The sequence below is a fragment of the Lactuca serriola genome, chromosome 8 (assembly GCF_051521515.1).
Source record: "Lactuca serriola cultivar US96UC23 chromosome 8, Lser_US96UC23_V15, whole genome shotgun sequence".
NCBI lineage: Eukaryota > Viridiplantae > Streptophyta > Magnoliopsida > Asterales > Asteraceae > Lactuca > Lactuca serriola.
Genome location: NC_136415.1, coordinates 58,450,572 through 58,471,777, shown reverse-complemented (window position 1 = coordinate 58,471,777; position 21,206 = coordinate 58,450,572). Strand labels below are relative to the sequence as shown.

Sequence of the window (21,206 nt, the reverse complement as noted above, 5' to 3'; positions counted from 1 at the left end):
ACAAAGGATTTAAAGTTTACCAAATGGATGCCAAAAGCCCATTTCTTAACGGTGAACTGGATACCGAAGTGTATCTTCGATACCCCCTGGATTTTTAAATCTTTCATATCCAAACCAATACTACAAAATTCAAAAAGCTATTTATGGCCTCAAGCAAGCTCCACGCGCCTAGTACGACTCTCTCACTGATTTTCTAAAGCGTTCTGGTTTTCAAAGAGGAATTCTTGATGCTACATTATTCCAAAGATCGGATGGAAACTGTCTCATTTTAGTTGAAATATATGTTGACGACATCATCTTTGGATCAACGGATTCAACGATGGTTGCTGATTTTGCAAAGTTAATGGTTAGTCGATTCCAAATGAGCATGAATCGTGAACTAAGTTTCTTCCGCGGACTACAAGTTAAGCAGACTAACGGAGGAATCTTTATTCATCAAGAGAAATACATTTCCGAACTTCTGAAAAAATATTCAATGGACACATGTGCCTCTGCAAAGGTTCCAATGGATTTCGGACACAAAATCTTCTCGGACCCATCATGTGTTATTGTTGATCAGAGAAGTATAACGGAATGGTTGGATCCTTACTCTATCTCACTACAAGTCGTCTAGACATCATGTTCTATACATGTCTGTATGCTAGATTTCAGGTTAATCTAAAGACGTCATCTTCCGAATGTCAAGAAAATTTTACGATATCTTAAAGGAACGAAGAACCTCAGAATTTGGTATCCGGAAAATGAAAGTTTCCTTCTTCAAGCCTATTCCGACTCAAAATATGGAGGTCTTCAACTGGATAGAAAAAGCACATCTGGAGGTTGTCAATTTTTAGGTGGAAGATTGGTTAGCTGGTCATCCAAGAATCGAAACAATATTGCTCTTTCTACGGACGGAGTAGAATACATTGCTGCTGCAACCTGCACTTCGTAAGTTCTTTGGATGAAATCTCAACTTTTGGATTATGGTTATCGATTTCCACAGATTCCCATATATTGTGACTCTCAAAGTGCAATGTTGATTTCTCACAATCCAATTCAGCACTCAATGACCAAGCACATTGACATTCGGTACCATTTTGTTAAAGATCATGTTCTAAAATGAAACATTAAGCTCATTTTTGTTCCATCTGATGATGAAATTACTGATGTCTTTGCTAAGGCATTAGACGAAACCAAATTTAATGGATTTCTGAACAAAATGGGAATGATGATGCCCGATATAGTTACATCTGTATTCAGAAAATATAGGTTCATTATATGTATCTTTTTGTCTAACCTTTACTTTTTAGTTTTAAGCTTTTCAGGCTTCCTCATCACTTGAAGTTTTGACCGATATAGTTACATCGGATTACTTGAAAATTCCCATCTCGGAGTATTTGTCAAAAGCAAGCATTTGTTATGAAGTTCAAATCGGAATTCAAATCCGAAACGATAATGTGAGTTCATCACTTATTTTCCTCTGAGCTCTGCTCCTTCAGCCCTTGGAACATCAAACATTTTTGGAACTAGTCCTCTAAGATCTTCATGCATTTTACCTATGATATTCAGTTTGAGATTGTGTCATATTGAATTCTATATTACGTAATAGTGGTGTGTTTTATCTTCTTTCCGAAATATCTTATGACATGTCATCTTGGAATCTGATTGTTCTGAGATCCTCAACAATAAAGAAACTTCAAGGTTATCATTAAAGTTTTTTATTCCGAAATGTTTTTCATTAATATATCAATGGTAACTTTTCTTTATGATTACCCTCTTAATGCTTAATAAACGTGCTTTGGCACACATTCCAATAAAGTAATGAGTGATATCTGAATTAAATCGATGGCTTTTATTTTGAACAAACAAACATCCCATCTTTCCTTTGAAATAGTCATTTAGGAAGCCTTTTTTTTGGAAATGCATTTAATGCGACCCATTTTGTGTTCCAATGTCATCATTCCATTCATCGAATCGGCCTAAAATATCCAACATATAAAAGGATTTTGAATCCTAACTGTTCCCACTTTTCACTTTTGCTATCATCTTCCTAGAGCCTTCTCTTTGTACTCTATACTTCAATCTTTCTCAAACCTTCAACAATGGCGCCTTCTTAAACTGATCCCAAAACTTCCAAACCTTCATCGAAGAAGAATTCTTCAAAGGAATCTGTCTCATCTTCATCCACTGAGTTCATCCTCAGAGAAACAACCGAGTTGTTTTCTCTCGATCCCATGGATTATGATGAATCCATTTGCATCATGATCAAATTAATCTCCCGCCACCCTATCACAGTTCCTCTCACCAAAATCCCTAACCCTAAACTTCCTCTTCGTATCCTTCACAAAGCATTTAAACGAGTAAAAATTAAGGATGATGTACTGGAAGTGAAGATTTCTGATGACAAGATTGTTCTATTCCACAAAAACACCTTCCTCAAAGTGATCGACAATGTAGAAAACCCCAAAGGTTTTTGCGTTCAAGAACCAACGACTGAAGAGTTTCAATTGTTTCGGAATCAAATTGGGTACAATGGAGAATTTAAAGCTAAGGAGTTCAAGAAGTCTGTTGTTCCTGGACTATGTGTAACATCCCGGCAATGAGGTATTTCCAAAATTAACTCTTAAGTATGAAGGTTTATGATTTTAGCCCTTGGAATGATTTTTGTTTGCAAATTGGTCCCATAGTGGCATTTTCCTAAATTTCGGGCAAGGCTTAGTACACTGGGCGTATGTTGTGTATGTTGGGCGCATATGCGCGGACATTAGTACACTAGGCGTACACCGTGTATGCCGGGTGTACATGAAGGATCCTTAAAACCTAATTTTTAAGGTTTGGTCCATATATAATCATCATTTACTCCTCATTTCTCATTCCCTCATTAGCCTCCACCTGAGAAAACATCCCTCTAGCTAACCCTAAGTGAGAAGAGTGCATCTTGAGCTCATCTTTGTGTTTTGGTGGTATTCTTGAACAAGAAGAAGAAGGTGGTGGAAAGACTTTGGAGCTTGGAAGCAACTTGGATCTGGGATTCTCTCCATGCTAGCAACCTCCATGAGGTAAAAAGCTCATAGCTAGATCATATTATCTTATAGATCTAGCCATTTCTTCATTTAGGGCATTTTTGGCCCCAACTATGATGATTATTAAGCATGGAATGCTCTTAGTTGAATAAGTCATCCTTTCAGACCTAATGAGGGGTCTTGAGTAATAAAAATGTGGTCTTGATGCTTAGTTTTTCCCCATGCGTCCTCTAGAAGGTCTTAAGGTGTTAAGAAATTAGTATTTTATGTATTAAGCACTTAATGGGCATGCAAAGTCATAAAGTTGGAAACGTTATGACTCTTAGTGGTATTTTGGCCTTGGATCTGAAATTGGGATGTGAGAGCTTCATGCATTAAGCTCTTGTTGAGTAAAAATGGATTATGTGCGTACGTCGTATGCAACCCGGCATACGCCGCACATACGGGGTCAACTGCCCAACTCCGGTCAAAGCCTGAGTACGTCCAGCGTAGGAGCTGAGTACGCCCCGCGTACTCAACTGAGTGGATCGAGTTGACCCGTTGACCTTAACCTTTGACTAGAGCTTTGACCAAATTAAACTAGGGGTATTTTAGGTATTTTGAGTTGATTAATTGAGATTAGGTCCTTTGTTTTGATTAGGTGATCGTTGAGCCAATTTCCAGTACCGAGATTCATTCAGCTTCCATTCAGACTGAAAGGTGAGTTTTCCTTACTATACCCGTGGGTCGAAGACACCAATGCCGACCCACTAGATTATTTATCATGGTTAGGATAGTGATATCATAGTTGTAGTTGTTCAGCAGATCCGTATGATTATCTGTATATGTTAGCTCTGTGTTTATGTTTATTTGTTGCATAATTCGACATGTTGTGTTGGGTTGAGGCGGTCCTACTTTGTGTTGTAGGCCAAGACACCCGGGGACGATTGGATAGGCTGTAGCCCCTTCGAGGCAGTCCAGTCAGGCCGGCGACCCGTGGAGCGGTCCGGATAGGCTGTAGGTCCTACGAGGTGGTCCAGTCATGTCGAAGGCTCATAGAGCGGTCCAAATAAGCTATAAGCCCTACGAGGCGGTCTAGTCATGTTGGCTGCTCATATTGTATGTTTGTTTGTTGTGGTGTGCTGGTACTTTGGAGGAACTCACTAAGCTTTGGCTTACAGTTTTTAGTTTATCGTTTCAGGTACTTCAGAGGATTGTGGGAAGGCAAAGGCGTGATCGTACATAGCTTCCTATGTTTATGTCTTCGGGTCTTGGGAAAACTCTGATTTGGAGTAATGCTTTTGAAACAATGACTCTTTTTGTAAAAAATATTGATTCATGATTGGTTTTACAAATTTAAATTTATTGTGATTTTTGGACTGTTACAAGTTGGTATCAGAGTTGGGGCATGGATCGATGTGTTCGATGGGGACGTCGAACCCTATAATGGGGGGTGAAGGTGGGTTGCACCTAATCCTACATCAGCTTGGACAGATAACGAAACATTTCCTTATAAGGGGTGTGGATAGCTTCCTTTTCACAACACGTTTTACAGTCGTGAGGGCAGCAGATCCCATAAGAACTCTACAATTAAGTGTGTTCGGGCGAGAGCAATCAAGGGATGGGTGACCTCTTATGAATTTTTCGTGTCGGGAGCCCAAAGCGGACAATATTTTGATACGTGCCAGAGGGGGATGTTACACTATAAAGTGTATTGATGCACTTAATCCTTCGAGGATTTTCCGGAAAAAATGGTGACACAAGAACCATGAGCAAAGACTGGCTCTATGTTATGTACAACATCTTCTCCGGAAGGGATAATGCAGTTGAATTAACTGAGGTGCTCTGGCAAGACTTTCGTAAATTTGTTGTTAAGAGGAAGCTGAATGAAATTTCTAGTCCGAGATTCTGGGCTCTAACGTTGCAACAACCGTACTTTGAGAGACTTGAAGCCATTCCTCTTAACTCGGACATCAAAGAGGTATATTGTTCTTTTAAAGCTATAAAGACTTAAATGTTAGCGAACCAATTCGCTTATGGACCTATCAGACGTTTGCCAGTATACATGTTAGCCACAGTTCTATCCAGCTCACCATATCTCAAAAATCATCTTGAGATTTCAGTTGTGTTCAACCCAACACAATCTACCCCAATCTCGGATGATCTAGCATCGGATGTGAACAAATCAACCTCTTCAGGAGGACATAAGAAGTAGATGGCCAAATGAAAGAAATCACCCTCAAAAGTTCGAGCCAAAAAAAAAGAACCAAAGCCAGTGAATCCTCTAAAAAGGATTCACAGATTGGCATTCGATCTGAATATGGATCTCAGTCTACCCCTCCCATCCACTCTTCCGCCTGATAAACAATGTGATTTGGAGATATGTGGCGATGTATGCTTTGATAAAAGGCTCATTTCTAACTTGATAACAACACCACCAAGATAAACATAAGTAGTAATATTAGCACCAAACCAATAATCAACATATATTGGATATTGACTTATATCCAACTACATCAAATTAAGGATCACCATCATCGCTTCAATCTCTGATCCAACTAGGGCTTCCATGATCCTTTTTCTGCTTCAAATAACTTCATATTCTTGAGCCCATTCTCTCTCATCATTTCCACCACCTTTTCCATTAGCAACCGATGATTGTTCATGGAGCCTTAGTCGATTCCTATGTCGATATTTGAATCGGGATTACACAAGTGAAATCACCATAAATGTTGTCAAGAAATAGAGTACGATTGTCATGGATTTAAGAGAATTATGATCTTTAGGGATTTTAGTGACAGGTTGTTTCTTTGTTAGTTTAATTTGTCGATTCTTTTTAGTTTTGAGGAATTAGAGGAAATTGGAGGATGTTGTGTGTGTGAAATAGATGAGAATAGTAAAAGATTCGATACTAGTTAAAACTGTAATTTACTATAAAATAAATAAAATTATGTAATATTTGTTATTTAAAAAAAGTAACAACTCAAAGTTCTATTTAACGTCTCAAAAACAAAACCATGAACCACAAAGCCTAAACAAAGAGACGTTTTCATAATTGTCATCAACCAACTAGTTCTAGTTATAAAACCATATTGACCAATTGTATAAATTTTGTTTAAACAAAAGAATAAAATAAGGATAAATTAGTGTTTTCATATCTACCGCACCTCTTATTTCTAAGGGATGGTATCAGCCAAACGAATAGTGGTCTAGTAAACCACAACCCACAGGGAACAATATTGTAAGATAAAACTTGCACTAAAATTGTCTATTTTAATATACTGTAGGGATCATTTATGTAACTTTTTCCATATAGTATAATGAGATGAACGGCTGTGATGAGACATCCCATTTGAAATTCGGTCGGCAAATCCATCCTCCATACCAAAAATGCGCACAAAACTCACACGCCGGTGCACGTTAGCAGTCTAACCTGCTTCTCGAACGTTAAATCTCACCTCTCCCATCTCTCTCTCTCTCTCTCTCTCTCTCTCTCTCTCTCTCTCGACTCGTCATTTATATGAATGTTTCGCGGCGATTTCAGATTAAACACAAAACACACAGAAAGGAAGAATAATACCCTCCGTGACAAGAATTACGAGGGGAAGATTGGAGCGAAAGAGAAGCGATTGAAAGAGGTTTTGATGGTATTTTCCGGTAAGAGAAGAGGCGGCGGAGAAATAGAAACCGTGGAGGAAGATATGGAGAAATTGAAGCCGTTGCACAATTTCGATTTGCCGTGCTTGAAGTGGGGGAATCAGAAGCTCCTACGGTGCATGAAGGTGGATTCAAACGGAGATGCGTCGGCCGTCGATCGCAAGCAATCGTCGGAGAGTGGTGGCGGCGGTGGCTCTGTAATCGGAACACGACGAAGGGATTCGGAATTTGAGAGACGATTTAGATCGAGTGATGATCGTAAGATGGAGAGTTATTATAAGTTTTCTTCCTCAGAGAAAATGAAGGCGAGAACCGGAGCTGCCGGAGATGGTGAGATCGAGGCGACTAGAGAGAAGCTGATGTTCGATTTTCAGAAGGAGGTTGGTAAGATGAAGGATGCCATTCTCAGAGAAGGTCTTGTTGTTCCGCCGCCGCCGGCGACAACGTCTACGACGACGTCTAATTCTCCGGCGGAGAGGCCATGGAATTTGAGGACTAGACGAGCAGCGTGCAAGGCTCCGCCGTCTCCATCGAACGGAGTCAACGGTAACGGTGATGTTCTGAAACCTAATTCTTCTCCGGTAAGAAACGAATGCAAATCTCCGAAACACCGGCCTATCATCGGAATCGCCACCGCAACTACAAGTGCCGAGAAGAGAGACAGACCGAAGTTTTCCATTTCCCTTTCCCGTCGTGAGTTGGAGGACGATTTCATGGCTATGGCCGGTCGACGACTGCCGCGTAAGCCGAAGAAACGGCCACGGATTGTTCAAAAACAATTGGATGTAAGTGAAATAAACTAATTCAACTTGATCTCTTTTTTCAAATCTGCGAAGCATCTTTAAATTTAACAGTTGCATTATCTCTTTGATTCACAGACTCTTTTCCCGGGATTGTGGTTGTCGGAAATAACTGCCGATCTGTACAAAGTTCCCGACGAGATCGAAACCGGAAAGGTAATAATCCGGTGATAAAAATTGATAATCACTGTTCTTCTTCTCTAATTGATAACTTCGATACACATACCAAATCCCACTTTCTAATCATCGTGTTCTTTTTTCAACTTTTGCAGAGGTAGCATTAGGGATATGGTTGATCACTAATAATTGGATACTTGCTGCTTGATTTCTTCTAATTGGAAACTGATCGGAAGGGTTCAAATTTCCAGATAAGATCTTGGTGTAAACTTGGGTTTTATGCTAATTTTGATTCTAATGGCTAAAAACATGTTCATAATTCATATATGTGTTTCTTTTTTTTTTTTAACGCTCTTGATGTTCATCGAAATAAAACTGGAATAAGTTTCACATTAACATTTCTCTTGATCAATCTTTCCAAATTTGTGATAATTTGGGTATCTCCAAGTTTTCTGATTGCATTTATCTTTCTTAATTTCTGGGAAACAATTGCAGTAAAGTGACACCAAATTACATCATTGTACATGGTCTGTTTTAAAGATCAACCTCCAAGATAAAAAAAAATTAAAAAAAAAAAACTTTTTAAAGCCATATATGGTTTTAGAACTTGCTTACTTATAGATTCTTGATACATATTCATTAATTACCCAAGAATCAAACTTTCATAAGTTCTTGATGAGCAAAAATGTTGGTTTTATGTAACCAAATTTATTGTATATTCTTTATAGTATTTGGTACATGGGATGGGACATGAATGGATTCGACAAGTTTTATGAGGTTTATTTTCGATGATGATATGGATGTGGAGGGTATTTATGTAATTTGAGATATAGAGGACATTTATGTCATTATGTTATTTGCATAGAGGGTAGCCCGTCTTGTTCCATCTTTTCTGTTGTACAAAAGTATAATATTAACATCTTTTATAGTCTCACTCTAATGCGAATGTAAGTGAGAAGCATTACAATGATACTTTGTATTTCGTAACAAATAACAGTAATTCTACATTTGCATGATGTTGAGAGCATTGACATAATCTGAAGTTTGCGTGATGTTAGCTGAAAGCTAGTTATTATATGAAAAACTAAATTATAAAATTTGATGTTTGATAAAACTAGCTGAAAAAGCTAGCTAAAAGATATTAAATAATATAAAAAGACACTTACATGTTTTCTATAATTACTTAAGGGTATAATTGAATTTTTTTTAAAAAGCTTATGAAAAGTTAGTTTAAGTAGTTTTTTAAAAAGCTAGCTTATGAACTGCTTTTTGGTTTATCAAACATTATAATTTAAAAAAGTTCGAAAAATAAGTTAGTTTATTAACTAGTTGTGGCGTGCTAAATACAACTCTAATGAACCATCAATCTTGTTTCCAATGGAATAAGATTTATAGCTTTTCTTCTATTAATCTTTGCTTAAGTCTTAGTCTAATAAATTTCAAATGAATGTTAGATATAATAAGACTAAAGTTGTGCTTCACATACTCAAAACATAGATTATCAAAAAAAAAAAACTAATTTATAAAATATTTTTATAGTCTCATCAAACATCAAATTATAATAATTTCGAAAAATAAACTAATTTATATGTACCAATTCACCAAACATATCCTAAGTTTTTATTATGTAAGTTTATATATATATATATATATATATATATATATATATATATATATATATATATATATATATATATATATATATATATATTCATATTCTTTCTCCAACGGGTTATGTGAGTTATTTGTTCATGATTTATACTTGAAATTGGAGGGAAATAAACATTAGCCCACGAATTTTGACCATGGAGCTAGGTGTAAAGTTGCCTTCTATGAATATTCTAGAGCTTGAAGCCTTCAATAAAACATCACTTTTAGTACTTTGAAGTTGAAAACTTGCAATTTGCACCCTCCAAATGCTTGATTGTACTTTTTGATCTTGATTTGGTTGAGGGAATCTCGAGTCATTAATGTATCCTTAATAAATTATTACATGAGATTATATTCTATGAAGTATGATCTTATTTTAGAAGCTGTTATTATTATTATTAATTTATTATCATCTAAAATAGAATATAAAAGAAATGTGAGCAATAGGAATTGATGATAAGTGAGTGGGAAATTTGGTGGGGGTTGATCGGGTCTTGGGTTAGTAAATTGTTGATGATTAGGGTTTCCCTTGCAGCTTTCAATGAACTTCGTCTGATTTACAACATTCATAATATAAATATTTCATCCTACGAGTATCCAAATCTTACTATTATCTAATTAAATCGTTAAATTTAGTTATTATATATGGCATGCAAGACTATATATTCAAACACTAGTTGTGAGACCCGTATATTATACGGGTTAATTAAAACAAAATGTTAAATAGAAACGATTAAATAGAAATTTTATTTGAATTTGAAATTGAAATAAATGAAAATTATGAGAAAAAAAACATGTAAAAAATAAATTAATTAAAATTATGTGTTTAGTGTGTACTAAACGGGTTGATTATAACAAAATATTAAACATAAAGGTTTAAACTGTAAATTTATTTGAAATTGAATTTGAAATTTAAAATATGAAATTAATAGTCATTATGATAAGTTTAATTTATGGAAACTAAATTAATGATATATATTGAAAATGAAAATTAAAGTAATGACAAGTGGAAAAAAAATATATTTCAAATTATGAGAAAATGACATATGGCTAATTTTATGAGAGAATGATATTTGGCAAAGTCATTTTCATTTATTAGAATAGATGATTGTGTATTTTTGTTGCTTTTATTGATTACACCTTAATTTTTAAAACCAATAAAAACAGTTCACCAACACCATAAGACATCCAACAGCCACAAGCTGCTTCATATAATATTATATAATTGAAAATGAATGTTAGAGAAACAATACCATATCTGAGCGCAACTTCTTGTAATATTTTAAATTTTGCTTGATTTTGTAAACTATGATATATAGAAAACCATGTAAAGTATTACATATAGAGATTAAGTTATTTTTTATATTTATTTGTTGAAATTATGGACGTAAATGAGTCGAGCTACTCGCGAGCTACCTGAGTTCGGATCATTAAAAGCTTGAAACAAGTTGAGCCTTAACGAATCCGAACCCGAGTTCGATCCTAGAGTAAATGTCATTTAATAAATAAGTCCGATCCCGAACCTGCATGTAAGGGCTCATTTAAATTCGCAAGCTTAAACGAGCTTTTGTGAAATAGAATTTTATTTTCATATTATTATTAATTACTTGTATATTAATAAAATATGAAAAAAATAATGAGTTGATCCAGATTTCTATCGAACTTTACAGACAAACGACCCTTAACGAGCCAATCTTAAGCTTCATATATGCTTCACGAGCCGAGATGGAGCTCGAGCCTCAAGACTATTAACAAGCTTGAGCTCAAGTTTCTATAACTTTAAACGAGCCTAACTTGATTAATGTCAAGTCTGACTTGTTTACATCCCTAGTTGAATTTAACAACTAAGCATATATTTAAAAAGGGAAATGGCACAAAAACCCCACAATATTTTCAAAGTTGGTTGATTCAGTCCCTAGAGTTATTTTCTAACTTTGTTGGGTATAAGGTAGGTTATGACCCGATTTGTTAGTCCCTTTCAACTTTAATAACCGGTACACCATGCGACATGTGACCCTTTAGACACAACAAAACTCACCTTATCACCTTATGTGACTATGTCTCCATAAATTAAAAATAAATAAATAAAAAATAAATTTGGGGATCATTTAAACCAAAACTCAAAAAATTCATAAAACACAACATTTCGCATTCTTGATGTAAATACGCTAAAGTAGAGGCTACAACCATTAATATTTTGCTCCGTTGAACCCACGAAAGAGTTATTCTTGACTTAAAAAATGATTTATCAAGTGACCCATTTCAAGTCATAAACCAATAAAATTTCACCTTTTTCGTGACACCAACCTTGTAATCTCACAAAATTTCGTTGGCGGAGAGTTCTGATGATTGATAGCTCTGAACTTAGTCATTCCTTGACCACCTGCATGGCTGCACTTCTTCATGACAATATACTCGTCGATATCTGATAGTATACCCCTCTAAACAATCCCAAATGCTCCATGTCTAATTATCCATGTTGGATCAAAGCCTTTCGTGGCTAATTTAAGCATTTTGTATGAGAATTCTTTTGGGGGTTTTATGAATTCAGAAGCAAAAGGTTGCTGCTTTTTTGTATTTTTGACTTTCTTGGAGTAGACCCATATTAGTAAGAGTGTACACATGTCTAAATCAAATGCACCGACAATCGCCACCCCCATCACCGCCCCTGCACCTTCCTTCATAATTTGTTCTTACATTTGCTCTTTTTTTATGTAGGATGATGGGTTTGAGTGGAGTTTGATTAGGTTGTTGTTATCGATGGTGGTGCCTTGAGTCGATAAAGTGAATCCGATGAACATGATTTCGCTCACGTATTCATTGAGATCCATGGGGACTAATAGAACTGGTGAGCTTGGTTTTATGTTGGGGTATGAAATCGAGATGTTGAGTTCCTGAGTTATGTCATTGTACTCCATCCACGAGTTAACTTGGCCGTCACCTCTCAGATCAATCTTGAAGGAATCCAAATCGATAGTGTCAGCTGAAATCATCGAGTTAAGATCCACACCCAAATGGTTTCCATTAATATCTTTAAATTCAATGTCAGTTAAGGTATCAAATTCAATAGAAATGGTGTCAGTCGGAATACCCATGTAGCCTCCAGCTTGCCCGGTGTCTTCATCACATGGCACTGGAATTGAGAACAAAAAGCTCACGAGTGATCATGATGCTCGTGTTGACCAAGTGAGCATTACCCAGGAACTTCAATCTACTAAGATAAAGTGATTAGAAGTCAACCTAAAACAAGTTTGTTTTTCGGGTCTAAATGATCACACGTGGCATGGTGTACCAATTATTAGAGGTTGAAGGGACTAAAAGAGCATTTCGTAAACTACCTTATACTCCCATAAAGCAATAAAATAACTTTAAGGACTGAATCGACCAACTTTAAAAATGTTGTATGGCTTTGTGTCATTTCTCCTATTTTAAAACGTATACAATGTAGTTAAATAATTAAATAATAAAATTATTTATCTTATTATATATCTAAATTCGGTTTTCAACTAATAAGGACTCCACCTAATCTTGATGATTAGTTGGGCTCATAACACTAGTCTATGACTCAGCCCCCGTCTTTTAGGGCTGAAGTGGATGACTAACTACAAAACATTGTCATGTGGTTACAATAGTAAGCTCAACATATTTGTTTGCATCCGACAACTAATCGTGACTGAATCACCAAGTTGGAGTGGCACGACAACCACACTAATCGTGACTGAATCACCAAGTTGGAGTGGCACGACAACCACACTAATCGTGATTAAATCACCAAGCTGGAGTGGCATGACAACCACACTACGATAAGTCACCTATTACTTAGTACCTCGTGCTAGGATCGAATACGAATCTTATTAGATATCCCTTCATTCATATACTTTTCTCCTTTGATCTTAGACATACTAATTTGAGTGGTATGACATAACCCCGGGCTCACACCCTAGAATGCAACAGACCCTTTTAGTTTTCTAATGATTTAAAGATCCAACAAGAATATTAGCACTATAAACATTACTCATCAAGATAATTGCATCGTCATTTCATTATTTAGCTCCACTTACGGGACATGCTACAACAAGTTGGAAGAAAGTGTCGTATTTATCCTCATACGTTCAATGAGATTTCTAGGAGAAAACACATCTTCCTAAGCAACCAAAATCATGATACACTTTATGTCTGTCTTCATAAACTCAAAAACACCCCTAACTATCCAGATCGATTGAGGAACAAAAGTGATGACCGCCACCATTAAACACGTCTATACAAAAAGCCTCTTCGAGGATGTATGGTTGTGTATGTGTATTCCCATGACGATATTAAATTTTTTTTACTCATAACTGACCTTACCATGTTTAATATTGTGTCGAGTCTACTAACTTTCCCCATAAAAAGTTGTTTTGTCATCTTTCCAAGTAAGCATGACATATTTTTATAAAACTCCAACTCAAATGAGACAAAACTCCAAAAATCATATTTATGGAGTTTCGAAGTGTGTTTCTAGTTTATATGGATAAAATCAATAATATGATATGCAGGTTTGATCAGTGTTCTAAATAACGTGCCATGACGTCGAGACAAGAGGTCTCCATCCCCCAAAACATCCAAGGCGTCTTTTGTTAGGTGTGGTGTCCAAAAACTGAGTCTAGGCACGAGTTTTTTTTATCAGACATTAAACTATTGAGTTTTAGTTAATTTTTCATATTAATTGTTGATATATAGCACTTCTATAAACTTAATATATTTCATAAAATTTTATAATTATGTGATTTATCTTTTTTAATGTATATAAAATTGTCATGCCTTGAAAACGTCATGGCTTGCCAAGGCTCCACATGGCATGCGGTTTTTCCTTACTGTCACACCACGCCTCGCACCATTTAGATCCTTCGGTTGATTAAAATAAGTTTTGGATTTATTTACGGTTTATAGAGATAACCCATTCATATATTGAAGGTAATAATAAGAATGTTATTATGTTGAGAAAGGGAGACTTCATGTCGGATACACTAACAATAAAAAACAATTTGTAACACCCGTTCCATGCATTAAACCTTTATTTGGGTGGCCACGGTATGGTAGAGCTTCACCACAGCGTGGCGATATTGATTTAGGTCGCGGATTTAAATGACTCGCCATGACGTGGCATGTGTTTTTAGAGAAAACCCTAATCTTTGGGATTTAGGTCGTATTTAAAGAACATTAAGGCTAGGTTTTCGTGATCATTCGACCTTCATCACCCTATCAAGCTCAGAAACCTTAACCATAACCTCCATTATATTTTTGAACTCATTCTTTGTGTTTTTAGTGATCTTTGAAGGAGAAGGAATTCCATGGTGCGGTAGTTACCTTGCAATCATCATCTACATCAGATAACAAATCTTCTGGACCTTGGCGAGTGTCCAAAACCTAACCTTTTCCTTGCTAAGTTGCTAGATCTTTAGATTTTGTCCCTTTTCTTATTGTATTGATGGGTTTGAGTGGTGAGATCTCATAAAGTTTGCAACTTTATGAATCTCCAGGCCATTTGGAGTACTTAGTGCTTTGGATTTGGAATTAGAAATGAGTTTTGTTGTCATGTATGGAATTTTGGTCATTAACCCTCATTTTGACCTAATAGGAGTTCAAGATATGCATTGGACATGCATGTCTGAAAAGCATGGATTTTTATGTTAGTAATGGTGCTACAAACCCTTATGGAATTGTTGGACAAGAGACCTTCAAGATTAAGTGCTTAATGATTAAGCCATGTTGTGTTTTTTCCTTTATGGATTTGTTGGACAAGATACCTTCAAGATTACGTGCTAATGATTAAGCCATGTTGTGGTTTTTTCCATTTTTAGACCTAGGAGTTGATATCTTTATCTCTTGGATAGTCTCAAGGGATAAAGTTGGAATTTTTATCCATTTAGACCATAGAATGGATCAGATCTGAGATATGGAGGCTTTACAATCGAAGAAAATGATCTAACCCATTAAGATATTAGGAAACCAATGCCTACGACTGAGCCTTAGGTCATCACGGCATGGTGACTAGGCTAGAGCCGTCTGTTTTGTTGTTTCACTGCCACAGCATGACCAAGGATGGCCAGGGCATGATGATCGACTGAAGGTTAACCTTTGAACATTGACTATCTACTTTGACCAAGTTTGACTTTAGGTCATTTGGGGTATTTTGAGTAGTAGATTGAGGCTTGATCCATGTATGATGTATAGGTGACCTGTAGAGCCAGTGTTTGGAGAAATGATCAGTTCAGCTATCGTTCAGATTGTGAGGTGAGTTTTCCTCACTGTACTTGTGGGTCGAAGGCACCAATTTCGGCCCACAAGGTTATGTATCTTGATATATAAGATGATGTTATCTTGGTTATATGTTAGACTGGTTGATATGTATGATTTCCTGTGATCGTTGGTTGTATGTTATAGTAGTAGATCTGTATGATTACCTGCACTTGCTGGTTATTGATTATTATTGTATATGTCAACATGTTATTGTTTTGTTGGGTTGAGGCGGTCTTGCTTTGTGTTGAAGGCCCAGATACCCGGGCAGTCCAGTTGATACTGTATGCCTAACAGAGCGGTATAACTTATGTTGTAGGCTCGGGAAAAGTCCAGCTTGTAGTTAAAGGCTCGATGACGGTCCAACCCTTTGCTATAGGCCTATTTGCGTGCATTGTATTATTTGTTGTGTTGGGTACTTCGGGGGAACTCACTAAGCTTTGGCTTAAAGTTTGATTTTATGGTTTCAGGTACATCAGAGGAGTGGGGAAAGGTGAAGGCATGATTGTGCACATCATCCTTGATTTTTTTATTTGATGTGTGATTTTTGGATACTTTGATTCATGATTTTGGTTCTGGAAACTATGTTTTGTGTAATTTATGGATTTTGAAATGGTTTTTATAACACTTTTTTTTCTCATGATTTTGGGATGTTACAAGTTGGTATCAGAGTCCTGGTTTGAGAGAATTAGATGAACACTTTTGTGATTCAAGACTCAAACTAAGGATCTTTAAAATGTTTTTCAAAACTTAAGCGTAAGAGAACCGACGGGAAGGATGTGGTGTCTATAATCATCCGAAGCCAAGAAAAGTGATTCCCCAAGATACCCACACTTGTTTTGTGTATTGATAAAGTTGCATGCTAGTATGTAGGCTATGGATCTTCAGGAATTACATGATAGAACTGCCTGATGTATGATGCCTGATAGTGTAGGAGGATTTCTTGTTATGCTATATGGAACTGACATTATTATTGTGGTTGCTTAGTGTATGCATCATAGTTGTACATAACTAAGATTTTATATCTTGAGAATTTTTTATTTAGCCATATTTTATGTTCCTTGTTTGGTTGTGGGTTTAGGGTAGAATCAAGTATTCGATTGTTTTTCAAATCCAGTGTTATAGACGATTAGCATACACGAGCGGCTGTAAGGTTGATGGAATTTTCATGAGTGAGTATGGTTTGTAGTAGGCCAACTTGAGGAAATGATTAGCCACTCTCTAATAAGTGAGTGTAGGATGTATGCATATCCTAGTTATTTGGGCCTTATGAGCAGGTGTTCCATGATGATCCCTTGGGACAAATACGGGTAGGTGTGGAAGGTAGTATGTGTTGGATTAAGGTGTCTAAGCCAATAACTAAATTGAAATTTTCTTGAATTAGAAGCAAAATCCTTTTTGGGTTGCCCTCAAAATTAGTATGTGGATAGAATGACCTTTGGAGAGAGAGACTGAATTGCTAATTTATTATATGATTAATAAATTGGAATAATTTATGTGTTAAGATATTATATGATTAATATATTAATAGTGTAACAGCCCGAAAATTTAGATAAAAATTTTCATTTAATATTTAGAAATTACAATCATGTTTTGTTTTCCAAAAGTTCCATTACATCATATCATATCCAAAAGATTAGAGTATCCAAAACAATAATGCGGAAATACTGGAGAGTGAATGCAACGCCATCAAGCCGAACCCTTTCCCTTGAAACAAGAAGTACCTGAAACACCCAACAAACTATAAGCAAACGCTTATTGAGTTCCCAAAATACACAAACATACAACCACCTAATACCATGCAACATATATATATATATATATATATATATATATATATATATATATATATATATATATATATATATATATATATATGGGCTTAGGGAATATGTGGTTGTCATGTACCTAAGTTTATATATAGAACCCTCCACACTATGATATCTCGTTTACTATTCTTCCTTAATTACGTGACTTACTAAATCAATTGAAATTATATTCTTTTTCTTCATTGTGTCTAAGAACTTAAAGCATTAAACTCATGATCATTTAATCAACTCTTCTAAAATTTAAATGAAAACTAATAGAATAAAAGATAAAAGAATAACGTACAATAACTCAATCAAGGTTTTCACAAATCGTTGGAAATAGCTTTTCAATTGAAGGACAAAATTTTTGAGTTATATTCGATAAAAAAAATATTGGTTTTTTACTTTCCCTATAAACTTCAATGATTTTTTGCAATAAAAAAATATATAATTAATCTTTTGCATTCCATTATTTAACTCAATTCGATGATAATCTATTAAAACAAATATTAAAGAAAAATGAAATTGGATTTTTTTGTTTAAAACTACGTCATTTAAAAGGTTTTATACCTAAGCTTAGGTATATAACAACCATATATTCACTTTTCCCATATATATATATATATATATATATATATATATATATATATATATATATATATATATATATATATATGGGCTCCCCCTATGGTCTGATAACCAAGTGTCATGGGCTCCTCCTAATAGTCTTTACCTGGAATGCCATGGGCTCCCCCTATGGTCTGATAACCAAGTGTCATGGGCTCCCCCATGGTCTTCACATAAGTCATTACATGCCAACTAACAAACCATTGCATATCAACTATTAAGATCTCATATCAAGTAACGAACCGGAATTGGTGCCTTTGACCCATTGGTATAATGAGAAGACTCACCTCAGTTTGCTGAAAACAATAGTTGCTCGACTACTAATCCAAAATCTCACACTGTATGAATATAAAAATAACCCTAATTAGGATTATGACACAACCTAGTCAAGGGCCCAAAGTCCTAAGTCCAAATCCCTCTATTATGGCCCAAATGTCTTTCCTTCACTATGAGCCTAGCATCCAAGTCCAAACTATAATGGGCCATAAGGCCCAAAAGAAGTTTCCTTTTAATGGTCCCAACCAAGCTTGGCCTATTTACACTAATGAGTCTAAGGCCCAACTCATGACCCTAAAGGCCCACAGTGGAAATTGACCTACCTAACTTAACCAGGCCACAACCTACGATGCAGCCCTAAGCTCCTAAAGTCTACATGCGAAACCCACACCAAAGGCCCAAAATTTTGAAACCCTCTACTGAGTATGCGGGGGGAGGGGGGATACTCAGCTTGTACACTAAGTGCACATGCTTAAGGGCCTGTACGCTGCGCGTATGAGCTTGTATGCCCAACATACTCCTATGATTTGCCAGCTATGCCATTAAGCTCTTATTTGGTTCAGACACTTGCTCCAATACTCAGATCGGACCTCTGCCAACTATATGTGCATGCATGGCTTAATGAATCCCAAAAGCCCAAAAGAACTTAATAAATGACTTAATGTTTTCATGGAGGTCACACCCACCAAAAAGTTTGCACCTTTAATCTAGAAGATGTCACTAAACGTCTAGATCTACAACCTTGGCATCACAAATGTTCTTGACACATCAAGACCTTCAAAAAGGGACCAAAGAGACCAAAACAAGTCCAAAAAGGAGATCTAAACAATAGATGAGCAAGGTATGGACTTTATACCTCCAGAAACTCCCTAAGATGAAGGAAATGTTGGTTCTAGAAGCTTCACCACGATTAAGAATTGCACCACAAGCTCTTCTCCTTGCAAACACACCTAAAATAGCTTCCTTACAACACTCTAAGCTCAAAATCACTTCCAATGGCTATTAGGGTTTCTAGGGACGATGAGAGGAAAATGAGGCTAATATAAATAAGGTCCAAAGGTTATAAGATGGTTTAAATAGGGCACAAGTCCGATTATTAGGGTTTTAGACTTCGGCCTTATACGCCCTGCGTCATAGCTTGTATGCAACGCGTACGAGCCTAAGTCACCTGATGCATCCACTTGTGTACGCTAAGTGTACACACGTGTACGCCCACCGTACGGAGGGTCCTCAAATGCCATAAATTAATACTTCAAGGGGTTAAATGAAATACCTGGATTTTGAATGTTACAACTCTCCCCCACTTGATTTACACTTCATCCTCGAAGTCTGCAGACACAAATAGATCTGAGTAATTCACTCTCATCTCGTCCTCCGACTCCCAGGTTCATTTAGAGCCCTAGCGGTGCTGTCATTGCACCTTCACTAGCCTCACCTCTTTATTACGAAGAGCTTTATTTTTTTTCTATCTAGAACTGCAATGGGCTTCTCAACATAGTTAGAGCTCTCTTCCACCTGAATTTCATCCAATTAAATAACAGTAGACTTATCTGATAAACACTTCCGCAGCTGAGACACATGGAAGGTATTATGGATCCGACTCAGGTCATAAGGGAGATCCAACCGATAGGCAACCTTGCCAACTCGGGAAAAGATCCTAAATGGACCACTGAATCGGGGTCCCAACTTTCCCCTCTTTCGAAAGCAGATGACACCCTTCTAGGGCGACACCTTCAGCAGTACGAAATACCCTACCTGAAACACGAGATCCAAACGGCGTCGGTTATATCTGTTTTGTAAAAACAACTTTTGATAATTTTTCCAACTTATATATATTATTTTCTAGTTGTAAATAAATGTCAAGAATTTTTAATTACTTTTTACTAATTAATTCGATTTTTGTTATATTAAACACTCATAAATCATAAAATCAGACTCTACAGTTTTAAAACAACTTTTGACATTCTTCCCAACTTATGTATAAATCATAAAATCAGACTCTACACATAAATTATAATTCAATTTTGCAGCAAAATATTCAGAATTTTTATTAACTGTTTACTAACACATTTTATTTTTGTTTTATTAAACACAAATAAATCATAAAATTAGACCCTACTTGTAAAGCCCCGTTTATTTATTAAATACATAAATTAATTAATGAATGGCTCGTAGCCCTAAAACAAATAATTATATATGCAGGGTGTAGGTTTTGAGGAGTTAATTGCCACATTTTAGAAGTTGGGGGTTAAAAGTGTAAGATCTGGATTTAATTTTAAAAGGATTTCAGAAGTTAGGGGGCGTTTGGTAATTTATGGACTTAAATTGAAGAGATTTGAGGGCTTAGGGGCTGGTTGGTAATTTCAGGACTTATTATGAAAGGAAATTATGGGAGCAAGGTCTAAAGGGTAAATATTGGATTATGATTGAAAGAAAAAGGGAAGGAAGGGGCCAAACTCGTTATTATGGAGGTGAGTTTAGGGGATCGGGGTATATAACCCGTCACCCCTCCCGTTTCAAACCCTAAACCTAATCGTTTCTTCACCAGCCGCCATCCTTGTGACCCCTTAGCCGGCGCCGCTAACCTCCCGTCGACCGAATGGTGTGCCACCAGAGATGTTTCCTCCCCTGACGAGTATCGACGAACCCGAAGCATGCCAAAGACCGATCGACTGCCTTGTAGCCATGGTCGGAGTTGCGAGCCAACTGCCAAGCAACCTTAATTGTCGCCGCCGGTGGGTGTAATGATCGACGAGGTTGTAATCTCGCTTTCCTCCGGTGCCACCGTCGTTGATGAGGTTACCAATCAACTGCCACAACCATTGTAAATATTCTAAATCGCTGCTATTGTTCTTCTTCTTCTATTCATCTTGACGCCGCCCGCCTTGCGGGTGGAGGGACTCATGGTGTTTCCTGTTATCACCAGTGAGTGATGGTTTAGTTCAAGGTCCGTATCTCAGAGATAGTGGAGTGTGGGTGAGGCCCGTACCTCCATGAGTGTGGGCGAGGCCCGT

The 21,206-nt window shown here is 36.5% G+C and overlaps 1 protein-coding gene and 1 pseudogene across 1 annotated transcript; one reads left to right on the top strand and one right to left on the bottom strand.

The window, feature by feature from the left end:
* The first annotated feature begins 6,349 nt into the window (after window positions 1-6,349).
* LOC145069699 (uncharacterized) lies at window positions 6,350-7,987 on the top strand. The gene is made up of 3 exons (XM_079016646.1): window positions 6,350-7,423; window positions 7,517-7,594; window positions 7,711-7,987. Exons 1-3 carry the CDS (start codon window positions 6,506-6,508, stop codon window positions 7,714-7,716), a joined length of 1,002 nt encoding a protein of 333 aa, XP_078872772.1. The 5' UTR covers window positions 6,350-6,505; the 3' UTR covers window positions 7,717-7,987.
* Window positions 7,988-11,247: 3,260 nt separating this feature from the next.
* LOC145066927 (L-type lectin-domain containing receptor kinase VIII.2-like) overlaps window positions 11,248-21,206 on the bottom strand; it is a 15,101-nt pseudogene continuing 5,142 nt past the window's right edge.